The sequence below is a fragment of the Polistes fuscatus genome, unplaced genomic scaffold (genome assembly GCF_010416935.1).
Source record: "Polistes fuscatus isolate 324 unplaced genomic scaffold, CU_Pfus_HIC Scaffold2, whole genome shotgun sequence".
Classification (NCBI taxonomy): Eukaryota; Metazoa; Arthropoda; class Insecta; order Hymenoptera; family Vespidae; genus Polistes; species Polistes fuscatus.
Genome location: NW_025113096.1, coordinates 8695311 through 8710104, shown reverse-complemented (window position 1 = coordinate 8710104; position 14794 = coordinate 8695311). Strand labels below are relative to the sequence as shown.

The 14794-nt window shown below is 26.1% G+C and overlaps 1 protein-coding gene across 7 annotated transcripts; it reads left to right on the top strand.

The window, feature by feature from the left end:
• The first annotated feature begins 5866 nt into the window (after positions 1-5866).
• On the top strand, positions 5867-13953 carry LOC122516490 (multidrug resistance-associated protein 5-like). 7 transcript variants are annotated; one of them, XM_043634338.1, is made up of 24 exons: positions 5867-5965; positions 6029-6175; positions 6318-6476; positions 6561-6708; positions 6794-7027; positions 7117-7290; positions 7394-7541; positions 7634-7782; positions 8010-8120; positions 8805-8915; positions 9945-10090; positions 10199-10651; positions 10746-10872; positions 10945-11090; positions 11180-11298; positions 11355-11542; positions 11713-11995; positions 12093-12246; positions 12323-12451; positions 12524-12800; positions 12871-13036; positions 13131-13314; positions 13392-13584; positions 13685-13953. In XM_043634338.1, exons 1-24 carry the CDS (start codon positions 5883-5885, stop codon positions 13940-13942), a joined length of 4287 nt encoding a protein of 1428 aa, XP_043490273.1. In that variant the 5' UTR covers positions 5867-5882; the 3' UTR covers positions 13943-13953. The 7 variants fall into 7 exon arrangements, with proteins under 7 accessions (XP_043490273.1, XP_043490271.1, XP_043490277.1 ...); XM_043634336.1 differs by having other exon boundaries at positions 7117-7299; XM_043634342.1 differs by lacking the exon at positions 7117-7290.
• The last annotated feature ends 841 nt before the right edge of the window (positions 13954-14794 follow it).

The following is a 14794-nucleotide window of genomic DNA, read 5'->3' as shown; positions in this document are numbered from 1 at the left end:
CACATATTTTACTATCATATTATTATAATAAAATTATTTTAGAAATGTAACATCATATTGCGAGCGAATTTGATTTTCCCGCGATTAATTTGAATGCCATCAGATTAGTAGGTTTGAAAATAGATCCAAGTTTGGCTGTTTATTACACCGATATAAAAGTGTCTGAAACAGTGTATCAGCCGCTGATGTATCAGGCATAGTTCTCAACCGGTTTTAATGAGCAAGGCCTCATTCGAAAAATAAAAGCTCACAAGGAGACATTACGGCTGTACACCAACGGATTTTACGAGTTTTTGTATATTATTAGTACACCTTTAAGGTATTCTCGTCGCAAAATATTTCGGTGAACTGTTGAGCCAATTTTGAGAAAAAAGCTTTCAAAATTTGCTTTTTTGTATATATGTGCTTATTTTCTTGTAAATTCAATTGTTTATCAATTGGCACAATAGCGTAAGTAATAGTGTTCTCGCCTGTCGATCCCATAGGTAAGTGATCAATTCTATATGGGAAAATAATTTTTTTTTATAAGTTTCTTTTATCTATAAGTTTAAAAAAATGTTTCTATATATTTATTAATATTTATTAAATATTTTTATTGAAATAATTTAAATTTTTATTGAATTAATTAAATTTTTTGCATGAAATTTTTAATGATTAGAGTATCTATAATTGTTATTTTTATTACTATTAAAGTTATATATATTTTTATTATGTTTACTGGTTAAAAAATAAAATGATAACTGTAATTCTACAAAATAATCGTCTCTTACTATTTGCGCAAGATTTTAAAAAATTTATTATTATATTTCCAATTTTTTTGAGATAATTTACATTCTCTTTCTTGTATATAATTAAAAATTAATAAATGTAAAAAAATTTTTTTAAACTTATAAAAAAAAAATTACTTCCCCATCAAGACTTGAAACACTAACCCATCGGATCGACAGCCGAGAACGCTATTACCTACGTTATTGCACCAATTGATAAACAATTGAATTTATAAGTAAATAAGCATATATATACAAAAAAGCAAATTTTGAAAGCTTTTTTCTCAAAATTAGCTGACCAGTTCACCGAAATATTTTACCACGAGAATACCTTAAAGGTGTACTAATAATATACCAAAGCTCGTAAAAATCTGTTAATGTACAACCGTAATATCTCCTCGTTAGTCATACTGTTTTTTTTTTTCAAATTTTTACAAAAGCTTTATTTTTACGTATGAACTATTTTTGAAAAAACAATATTTTTGAAACAATTTTGTTCACATAAAATAAAGCTTTTTTTTTTAAATTTGAAAAGTTAGATAAAAGTTTGAATTTTTATCTTTCAAATGAGATATTATTCATCAAAATTAGTTAAAAATTGTGTCTGATCTTACTGATGGTATAAATCCCGTTTTCGACATTTTTTATGAAAAATAAGTTTGTATGATAACGCCTCTTCGAAATCTGACATGAGACGAGATGAAACTTTTACCTCTATTACTGATTTTCTTATATTTCGATTATTTGACTAATTAATATTATAGTTAATAGACATTAATTTAATCAATATTCTGCGTTCAACGGCCACGGCGCGGTGACAGCACTAGTTTCTACTCGATCATTTAAGTCTCAAGCAGCTCTGAGTACGATTACTACTTGGATGGGTGAACCGCTTGATGAGAAAACCCCGATGTGCCGTTTGACGCCCAAGATCTCCGCCTTATATAGTTAACATCTTGAGCCTGGTGTCCTCAAGCCCAAATAAAAAAGGAGAGAGGTTTCGAGGGGGGGGGTGAACGGCTAGCAGCAATCTACCCTCGGTAGAAACAATAAATCGCTCCTAGAAATATAGCAATAAAAAAAGCTATTATAACAGGACGACAAAAAGTCTCTAATAAAAAAAGGAAGAAAAGAAGAAGAGAAGTATTTCGCGTTCGTGTACTATATTAAACAAATATATAATTAATTTATTTCTCGTGTGTGTATCTCAGTTCGCATAAATCTTAAAGTTTTTTTAATTTAAAAGAAATCTCACACCCGTTGGGTTAAAATTGTATTATTTAAATAATAGTACACCAAAAGAGGATAATCGTAGTACACTAGTGCGCATTCGTTTAAACATTATATTGATCGTAATATTCGCTAATATTAAAATAATGTAAATTCGATATTTTAACACTAAACCTGTATACCTATACCTAACGTGAGCGATCAAATGACTGCTTTAAAAAAAAAACATATCTTAATATAGAATGAGATTTTTGTCAATTGGATAGTGAACAATATATTTTCTTTTATTTAGAAGTGAATAATATCAGTTTTATGCGTTTTCACCGTACTTTTTACAGATTATTTAAAAATAATACGTATTTAAGTTTAAATAATACTAAATATTAGTAGAGTACATTTGAGTGTTCGATATACCTTAAATGATTGTTAATTAATCGAAGAAAATATATATTGTCGTCTAAAAGTATGTGTGGAGTATAAGATTGATGTACCGCTATTCTCGAAATCCACCGTTAAACTAGCTTTGTTGTTCTCTATAAAAGTTCTTTTATTCAATGCTTTTTATATGACTTTCCGAAGGTTGCAATTGTATAACATACATAATACTGGAAATAAATAGAATTTTCTTTTACGGAAAGTATTATAAACAACATTGAATAAAAGAACTTTCATAAAGGACAATAAGTCAGTCTAATGTTGGATTTTGAAGAAGAAGGTACGTCGAACTTATATTCCCTGATTTTAAACTATAAATTATATTTTCTTCGATTAATTAACAATTATTTAAGGTATATCAAACACTCTAATGTACTCTGCTAATACTTATCATTGTTTAAACACACACACATATATATATGTTGGTTTAAACATTACATACCTATTAATGTACTTTGAATAGAAAATCATTTTAATATATTTTTATTTTATGTTTTTAGATGAATGTTTTAAACTCGATGTCGTTACTGCGCTGAATTGTAAAAAAATTCTTCGGTGACTCTCATTGTTTTCCAATCAGTTTCCTGTTAGATTTCGACGTGTAAACGTCGTTACGTCAGGGTTACGTCAAGGTTGCCTATCATGCAAAGGGATGCAAATTTTTGTCATGATTTTGGAAAGGTTTCGTCAAGATTTTTTCATACTTACACGACATGCTCGCTTTTGTGTGTGGTGTGGGGATGAGGTGTGTGTGAATGGGTAGGGGTGGTGTGTGTTGCGCGCGTGTGTGTGTGCCTGTTGCCCGATAATGTATTATTTTCAACATTACTTAAATAGTAATTCGATATTCTATAGGATACCAAAGTATTATGTAAAATGCCTAAGAAAAGTCTGTAGTAATTCTTCTGTTTCTACGTTGTCAAAAACCGCTTGGTATTGTGGCCAATGCCTAGGCAAGCTCACATTCCCTAACAGTCCTACTTCTCCTATAACAATAATATCAAAGAATACAGATGTACATGAAAGTTCACAAGTCCCCTTTTTTATCTACCCAGTTTCATTTTAGTTACTACCGGGACTACCAGTGGGCGATAGCAGGTAGAATTCTCAAATTGTCAATTAACTTTTAATAAGATATGAAATCAAAATGATTTTTTATTAACATGTATTATTTACAATTCAATGTTTAAACAAATAAGCAATTGTTTTAATAATAATTATTCATTCATAAGATTAATACTTACGCTTAAGTTTTAGATTAGCCTGCATTAAAATATTTAATTTTAATATTTTATAATTATTGTGTATTACGAATTACTTAATGTTTAACAAATTCACTATGATTTAAACATTACTTAATTATACTCTACATATATTATATCATGTGTGTTCAAACAATTGAAAAATAATTATTTATAGCTTACTTGTATGGAGCAGAAAGTTTCGGTGATCATTTATTGGAATAAGAAAGAATACTTTTCAATATATTTCGATAATCGAAGGAATATCGAGCATTTATTTTTATAACGTTGCTAGACAACTTCCAATTTTCCGTTTACCTGTAATAAGATATCGAAATAAAATGATTTTATAATTGAAATGTATTATAAGTCATTTAATATTGTAATAAATTTCTATATGTTTAAACAATCATCGTAGTTTTTCTATGAAAACATTGCAAAACGCTTTTCTTTGTGTTGGGAATGGATCAGAAAATCTAAACATTTTTTTAGCATGCAACATGCATGCAATCGGCTAGTTACAAAGGAAAAACACACTACTTAAGTGCTCTATGAAAATTAGTAGCGAACTTCTCTTATTTTATCACAAATTTCAAAGGACGCCATTGTAGGAAACTTTATTTTTTTACAAAAATATCTAATGTAAAACAACATTTTCATCGTTAAACGTATCTGGCACAATTCTTAAACAATTTTAATGAACTAAGTCTAATTTAAAAAATAAAAGTTCAAACGTTTTATCATACTTCTCGAATTTTTAACAAAGCTTTCTTTATAAAAAAAAAATTCGAAAATTACTGTTTCTTCAAAGATATTTTAGATATTAAAACAGAATTCCTTAAAAATTTTTAAAACCTGATACAATGTTTAAACTTTTATCTTTCAAATAAGTCCTTGTTTATCAAAATCGGTTAAGAATTGTACTTGGTACAGTCAGTACAGATGAACAGCCTTAATTTACTATCTTCTTTAAGAATGTAATCGCATACATATACATAGATATATGTACATTAAATGCTTAATACCACTTAATATGTGAGTATTGTTTCTAGTTGCATTTAAATATATATATATATATACAGGATGTATACCGAAAATAGTAGTACAAAACAAAAGAAATTGATTCATTGTGCAAAAGTAAATTAAAATTATAAAATGATATTTTTTCTGAAATCTATAAATAAATTAAAATATATAGATGTTTGAAAAAGTTTAGTCTCGAAACATTTTATCAACATATTATTCAAAGTATTACTCGAATGATTCATTCTACAATTATTGAAATAATAATTTGTTTAAGATAAATCAATAAATACTTTCGACAATTAGTCATTTAAATAAATAAATGTATTGTCAAATCTTATTTTAGTAACAAAATCTATATGAAATTAGGATTTTGTTTTCAAATACAAAAAAACTAATTTTAATCGATTCTCAAGTTAACTCTGAATTACACGTGTGGTTGATGGAATTTTATTTGAACAAAATGTTATTTTATAGTTCAATTGACTTTTGCCCAGGAACACTCATGAAGTGCATGGTACTTATGCACTTGTGTGTGTACAATCATTGTATGGTAACGAAGACGATGTGACAAGAATTTCATGCATAAGAAATTCATGTAATACACTAGATATAATATTCACAGATGTGTTCAGTTAAATCATGATTACTTTAAAAAAATGTAAGGGAATAAAATAATTTATTATAATATAAAAAAATATGTCTGTGCTATTAAATCGGGTCTATTAAAATATTTTTATTTTCTATTTGAAATAAGGTTAAGAATGAGAGTGAGTGTGAATGTGGGGTGAATGAAAGAAATGAGCGGGTAAGAGTGAGAGAGAGAAAATTGAACATTTATTTAATTTATTTTCTTTTTTCTTTAAGCGAAACGATCTTGCATCAAATATTAAAGCACGAGATAACGGTTCTCTTTGTGTGTGTATGCTTGTGTTTGTGTTTACTGAACTTTGTCTTTTTTTTGACGTTGATTAGAAAAGATTAGAATTCATGCGTTATCAGTGACAATGATGTGAATATCTCAGTGTGCCTTCAAACGTCATAAAAGTATGTTTTACAGCAATTCGTGAGGTGCTTGGTGATTCCAATGAAAGAAACAAAAAGCTAGAATTTTTATAATTATATTTATATATTAAAATATCAGACGTAGTTTTTTACTATTTGAAAATTATTTTCAATAAGTATAATGGTTGAAGATACATATAAAATAAATAGTGTTACTGAAGGTACAGAAAATAACATTAATCAGTTGAATGAAATTGATAACAGGTAAGGCACAAATTTACTTTTTCTATGATATTAAAATATGTATTTATATATATTATTTTTTAGTCATGCATCTGTTAATGACGGACCAAAATTTCTTTCAAATAAAAATCTGTATACTAAAAAAAACAACGTTGAATATACTCCAGGTTTAGGATTTGTGCGTTATAATCATGCAATGAGGAATTTAATACCTATGCGTTCCAAGATAATGTATGTATATTTAAAAAATATATTTCTACAAAAATATTTGCTTATATATAATTGTATTATCTGATATAATATTTGTTAATATACTGATCACAATTATTTAGAAAAAAGGAAAGATTATTTAATAATGACAAATATGTTCTAGCGACAAAGAAGCTATGCCAGCAGATAATGCTGGATTATTTTCATATACATTTGTAACTTGGATGACAAGATATTTATGGAAAGCATATAAGAAGGGTATTTCATTATCGGATCTTCCATTAATTTCACCTTATGATAGTTGTATTTATAATGTACAAAGGTAAGAAAATTATAATTATTTATTTAGAAAAATATTATGTGTTAAATTTTATCTCATCATATTTAGAACTATAAATTATTTTAGATTAGAAAACCTATGGCAAGAAGAATTACATAGAAATGGTCCTGACAATGCATCATTTTGTATGGCTGCGTGGAAATTCGTACGCACAAGAGTATACGTCAGTTGCGTTTTTATGACTTTCTCAGTAATTTTTGGTTTTATAAGCCCTGTACGTTAACATTTTTTTTATACATTTAATATATTTTAATATCCAGTGTATACTTATATTATTTAAAATGTATTAATTTGTGTAGGCAATATTAATGAAAAAGGTCCTAGAATACATACAGTCCCCAGAAGGAACCATTTGGGATGGAATTAAGTGGGCATTATTGTTAACATTATGTGATTTTTTGAGAACAATATTTCTTACATGGACTTGGATTGTTAATTATAGAACAGCATTAAGACTGAAATCATCTTGTACTGCTTTATTGTATAAAAAAATTATTGGATTAAACAATATTGGAAGCATAAATACAGGAGAAGTATGATTTATTAAAAATTTATTTTATTTTATTTTGTTTTAGTATTTTTTAATACATATAATTTTATAAATCTTTTTTTCTTATCTTAGCTAGTGAACCTATTTTCTAATGACAGTCAAAGATTATTTGATGTTGTCCTTTATGGTCCAATGATTGTCAACAGCCCTATAATTATTATTTCTAGTATTGTTTACATATTGCACTTCTTCAGTCCATTGGCTCTCTTAGGCATGGTAGCATTTATTTTATTTTACCCTTTACAGGTAAAAAAAGTAAATAAATATAACAAATTCATTTTTATATCTTAAAGTATATGAATATTAATTAATATAAACAAACATATGTGTGTGTGTGCTTGTATTTCAGTACTTACTTTCTCGTTTAAATGGTTACTTACGAAGTAAAACAGTAACGATTACTGACTCTCGTGTGAAATTGATGAATGAAATTCTAGAAACTATAAAGATAATCAAAATGTATTCGTGGGAGAATTATTTTTGTCAAAAACTTCTCAGTAATTATTAAACTAATTAATATAATATATATAAGATATATATATAAGATTATACATTTATTCATACAATCAGTAAATTTTCTACTTTTCAGATATACGTAAAGCAGAAAAAAGTTGGTTACATAAAATAGCATATTTTCAAAGTCTTAGTGTTTCATTGACACCTGCTGTGCCTATTATGTCTGCTATTCTTACTTTTTTGGCCCATGTGTCTGGAGGATATAATCTTACAGCTGCACAGGTAGGTATTATCTCATTAATAATGTAACTATATACCAAACAGATAAATATTTTTTTTATTGAGTTCAAGAAAATATTATATTATATATTATATATTACATAGTACATGTAATACATGAAAAAATTTGTTTCACCTTGCAATATAATAGCGCCCTTTTTTATAAATCTTAATGTTATATTTTATATACAACGATAAAAGTGTTGCACTTACTGGAGAACATATTACAGGCTTTTCCTATTGCTTCTTTATTTTGGAACCAGCTGAGACTGGTACTTGTTGCGCTTAAGGATTCTACACGATATATTATCAGCGCACATATATCCCTTAGAAGATTTCAGGTTTTTTTAAATTTTCAACTGTTATAGCTTATATAGCTTAATATTACAATTTCTATACATATTATTAAGAGAACAATTTTTGTATATTTTATATGTAATTTTCCTTAAAATAACAATAATTTAACTAATACTAACAATTTTATACTTTTTAAAGGTATAATAATACAACTTTTATTTTAATACATTTTACATCTATTAAATTATAAATAAAGTTGTTCATTATTAACAATTGCTATAAATTATATTTAATACATTTCACTTTCTATGAGTTAATCAGTTAAATTAATAAATATAAAAAAAATAAACAGGAAGAAGTAAAAAGTTCTCTGATTAAAATAATTATATACTCCAATGTATTAAAATATATACATAAATTATATCTTATAATAATATGTAAATGTGTGAAAGTAATTAAAATGTGGGAAAGCTTTTAGTAATGGGTTATGGATTAAATAGATAGAAAAAATGTTGCATGTTCTGCACAAGTGTAATATAAATTGCTTTCTATTTATCTTGTATATATGTTTATGTTTATATAAATAAGAGAATTGAAGTATATTATAATTACAAGGATGGAGTATAAAAAATATCAAATTTAGATTTTTATTAAACCAAATTGTAGAAAATAATTACTAAAATAACTCATAACTACTAATATAATATTTAACTGCATTGCTCTTTCAGGTATTTCCCTTTGTATCGCTACTCAGTGCACAAATTCGTACTAGTTTCATGTTTTTACAAGTGGCCATAATTAATATTATTGCATCACAGATAACTTTCCTCAGATTAAAGGTGTTTATTCCTATATTTTTACACAGTTATTATAACATTTATAGATAATACTTTACTTATAGATGCACGCTATTCTAGCTATTTATATTTTTCTCATATAATATACTTAAAATCATGCATAATACTTTTGTTTTAATTAGAGCTTATAAATATTTTAATATTGCATGAGATGTATATATATATGTTATCGTGAAAGACCGAAATTGGAGAATGTCATGATTCACATGGTCGCTTGATGTATGTTCGAAATATTAATGTATAAGAATAAATCCAAATATTCGGTCTTTTACCGATGTATTTGGTATGTGTTAACAAGCGACCATGTGAATCTTGACATTCTCCAATTTCGGTTTTTCACAGTATATATTTACATATATACACATTTATATTTTGAGTACATTTAGGTCTTAATGTTGTATAATTTTATCGTGTACATATATATATATATATATATTATGGTAAAAACAAAAGATATTAACTTATTCTAAAAATTATTTTAATTATTAATATATTTTTGGGATGTTGCTTTGTGTTCATATATTTTTTGTTAGTAGATTTTTTCCTTTTTTTTATGCATATTCTACAGTGTTTGTGTCTGTTTTATCTTATTTATTAATAAATAAGATATTACAATTGAGTTATATAGTTATAGCAATAATTAATTTAATGAAAGGTGGCATTGAAAATAGCATGCTAATATTATTAATTTATTGTTGATTGTAGATTTTAAAACAAGTTTACTTATATGTATATGCATAATGTTAAAATGTATAACATAATTCATTTCACTCTGCTTCATATTTTATTTCTCTGTTTATTGTTTAAAAAAGATATTTTTGATAATAGTATGTTAAACTTATAATTTTTAGAGATAAAATAAAAACGATGAAGATATTGTAAAATCTACAGACAATAATGTTATATTATGCATTATGTGCTTGTGAATGTAATGAAATATTTTAAATGTATATATATTATGATATTATGATGCATATCAAAATAAATTAATGTATTATTAAATTTATACAGAAAATAATGTTATTGGAAAATGACAGTGTCAACATATCAAGACCAATTATGAAATCACAATCAATAGCAATTGCTAATGCAACATTTATTATTGATAATTCTAAGAAACAAACTGATGTATTGAAGAAATCAAAAAGCAAAAAAATGTAAGTAAATATATTAATAAAAAATTTTGTTTCTATAATTGTAACTTACAATAAAAAATATTCATTTTCTATTTTATTTAATGCTTTTATATATTTGTAATATTTTAGAAAGAATTCAGATGCTAATGCAACAGCAGAGCTTGAAAAACTTAAAAATCCTGAAGAAAACATGTATGTCCAAATACTTACAGATATAACATTTGGTGCACCTAAAGGCAAATTAATTGGAATTTGTGGTCAAGTTGGAAGTGGAAAATCTAGTCTCTTGCTTGCAATATTAGGTCAACTAAAAATAAAAGAAGGACAACTTTCAAGAGAAGGCTCTTGTGCTTTTGTCAGTCAACAAGCATGGATAATTAATGCAACTCTTAAGGAGAATATTCTGTTTGGAGAACAGTTTGATGCTAAACGTTACTATCAAGCACTAACTGTATGTAGCTTAAAAGATGATTTAAATATGTTGCCAGGAGGGGATGAAACTGAAATTGGTGAAAGAGGTATCAATTTATCAGGAGGCCAAAAACAAAGAGTCGCACTTGCCCGAGCTTTTTATGCTAATCGGTAGATTTCACAATTTAATTTTACTTTTTCTTAAATATTCATTTTTCAATTTCTAGACTTAATCAGTGTTATAACAAAATTTAAATATCTGTAGGGATATTTATTGTTTGGATGATCCTCTGAGTGCAGTAGACGCACATGTTGGAAATTATATTTTTAACAAATTAATTCTTGATGCTTTGAAGGAAAAAACAGTTATTCTTGTTACTCATCAAATTCAGGTATTTTTTAATAAATAATAAAATAATGATTTTATCACAGCCTGGTCTCTTAGCAGATTTTATTTTATATAGTTTTTGGAATGCTGTCACCAAATTTATCTACTTCAAAATGGGAAAATTTCCGAGCACGGAACGCATACAGAACTTATGCAATTGAATAAAGAGTATGCAATAATAGTAAACAACATATTTAAACAATCAAAAAATAAGTTAAATGGGTATGTTATTTTAATACAATTATTATTTTAGTATATCATACACTTAATGCTTTATATTATTGTTTATATTAGTTTCTATTATTCTACAGAGAACAATATGGACAAATTATGAATAAAAAGAATGATATCGGTTCTGAATCAAACGCTGAACTTATTGATTCTCCTGGGAATCGAGATGAAGAAAGTTCCCAAAAAATTCACAGCGAAGGTAATAAACTATTTTATATATTTTCTAAAATAAATAATTAATTATTCAATCTTCAGGGACCACTTTAACATTGCAAGATAAAGTTGAAACTGGATCTGTAAAAGTGCAAACGTATCATACATATATAAAAGCTGCTGGTGGATATTTAATGGCTTTTTTAGTATTTTCCATATTATTTTCAAATGTAGGTGGTATGGCATTTAGTTCATGGTGGCTTGTTGTATGGATCAAAGCAGGTGGTGGAGTAAGTAGACTTTTAATTTTAAAACATATTTTAAATAGAGATATACAACATACAATATGATCTATTATAATTCAAAGAAATAGAAAATAAATGAAGAAATAATATTATAAATTATAATTACTTATAATTATTTACTATAAATTCTCTTTCTTTCTTTCTTTTTTTTTAAGAATGCAACTACAATTGTTCCTGGCAGTAATGTTACTCTTTTATCAGATAACATAATCGAGAATCCAAATTTCACTTATTATCGAAATATTTATGCTATTTGTATTGGTATTATAATTATAACAAGCCTCATCCGTGGATCGGTGATAACATATGCTACAATACGTGCTTCAACAACTATACATAATAAGGTTTTCAAAAAAATCATTGCGTCTCCTCTGAAGTTTTTCGAAACCACTCCAAGTGGTAGAATACAAAATATTTTTAGCCGAGATATAGATGAAGGTATATTATAATATATATGTGTGTATATATTTATGCATGTTTTTATATGCATCATGTAAAAGAAAATAATTTTAATTTATACATTCCTCATTTATAGTTGACAACTATTTACCTTTGGCAGTGGACTATATGATACAAAATATTTTCACTTGTATAATAGCTATTTTTTTTATATGTTTGGTACTTCCATGGTTTGTTATACCTTTAATTATTCTGGGTATAGCGTTTTTTATGATCAGCAAAATGTTTAGGTAAGTTAAATGTAATGCATGTCATTTTAAATTAATAAGAAAATTCATTGGAAATTGATTTATTTACATTACATAGAGTTGCGATGAGAGATTTCAAAAGAATGGAAAGTACTTCGCGTTCGCCTGTTCTGAGTTTTGTTACAACCACTGTCCAAGGTCTGCATACTATCCATGCTTTCAGAAAAGAGAAAACTTTTATAAAGAAGTAAGTATATTGTTTTTATATACTATAAGATTAAATAAAGATATCTGTTATGTGTATCATATTTTTACATAGGTTTCAAGAATTATTGGATGTCAATAATTTATGCACTTACATGTGTAATGCAGCAATGCGTTGGTCCGCTGTTAGGCTGGATAGTTTAGCAATCACTTGTTGTTCTATCACAGCATTCTTCATTATCTTTTTGAAAGGTAAAATACCTGCTGCACTTGCTGGTCTTGCCATGGCATATGCTACCCAAATCTCAGGTGTCTTTCAATACACTGTCAGATTAATGTCAGAGACTGAAGTACGTTTTATTAGTGTTGAGAGGATAAACTATTATCTTAAGGTATATAATATCATTTATTTTTAAACTTTTTTTTTTTAAATCACATAGTAATAATATTCTATACATTCAGAATTTAGAAAAGGAAGAAACTCCCAAAGAGTCATTAATTAAAATTGATGACAATTGGCCTACTTCTGGTAAAATACAATTTAAAAATGTTAAAATGAAATATAGAAAAGAATTACCACTTATATTATTGAATATTTCATTTACTGTCAAACCTGGAGAAAAAATGGGTAAGATTGTATATTTTCAAATATATTTCTACTAATGTGCTATATTATTTTATATATATATTTTTTCTTTTTTATTATATCATTTACGTTTTAGGAATTATTGGTAGAACAGGTTCTGGAAAAAGTTCTTTAACTATTGCATTATTTCGATTGGTTGAAATCTGTGAAGGAATAATCAAAATTGACGGTGTAGATATATCTAAATTAGAACTAAGTTTATTAAGAAGTAAACTTTCTATTATACCACAGGATCCAGTATTATTCAATGGAACAATACGGTAAAAATAAAGATAAAATTGGATAGAATTTAATAATTATAAAAAAAAATAAGTAAAAGATTTTAATTTTTATATAGATCTAATCTGGACCCATTTGAACAATATTCTGACGTTGAAATTTGGAATGCTCTTGAGAAAAGTCAACTTAAAGAAAAAGTTAAGTTATTGAATGGCCAACTTGAAACACTTGTAGAAAGCAATGGAAATAATTTTAGTGCCGGAGAAAGACAACTTATTTGCTTAACAAGAGCTCTTTTGCGCAATAGCAAGGTAAGATAATTGAATAAAAATGATTAATTATTATATTACATATATATTTTTTATATTATTATTATTATTTATTATATTACATATATATTTTATATTGCAGATATTGGTTTTGGATGAAGCAACCGCAGCAGTTGATCCTGAAACTGAAACAGCTATTCAGAATACAATACACAATGAATTTGTGGAATGTACTGTTTTAACTATCGCACATCGTTTAGAAACTATTTTAAGATATGATAAAATTCTTGTTATGAAAAATGGATCTATTCTCGAATTAGATACGCCAACTAATCTTCTCTCGAATCCTAATTCAGAATTTTCTAAAATGATGGCTGTTACAAAAAAAACAATTAAATAATGTGCAATTTATTTTTTAATATTTTATTCCAAATAAAAGAAGAAAAAATTGCATAACTTGTTAATTGCATATTATCATTTTTTTTTTTAATTATTAAGATACAAAAAGTTGTTGTTTTTTATTTAAATTAACTCTATAATTTTATCTCATTTGTGAAATAATAATTTATGTTTTACAACTTTATATCTTTTATTAAGAAAATAATTATAATACTCGCCAAAAGTATTGCAATAAATAATTTTAGTTTGATACAATCAGTAACAAAAACGGAGAAAAGAAATGTGATTAATACTATTTTAATTTTATATCTATTTTATACAAATCTTTATTTTTATTTGATGGTTTTATAATTATAGATTATATATATTCTTAATATTATTTATAACAAAAAAGAAAAAGATGCACAATGCTCTTAACAATTCATGGTTAATCTATAAAATGTGATTCAGTGAGGTGTGTTTAGAGTACGGGGAGCGTGAGCGTTCGAGACAATCTCAAGCTATTGTGTCTAAACACAGTCAAAGGAAGCACATTTTATAGATTGCCGGAACCTTCTGGGCATTCTTTAGAATGCTCGCAACTTGTTTTCATTTGTTTCGGATATTCTATAAAATCCATATTTTTTCATATTAACCGTAACATAACATTTTACAATCGAATAATAATAATAATAATATATTATATTTCATTCATTATGTTAATATTGTAACTAATAATTGATAGTATTTTTATAGATATTAATATATATAAATAAAATCTTGTTTAAAAATAGTTATTAAGATTTTATTCATATATAATTTTTTTTAAATGTATTGAAAAATTATTTAAGTAATGAACAATATTTTTACTTTA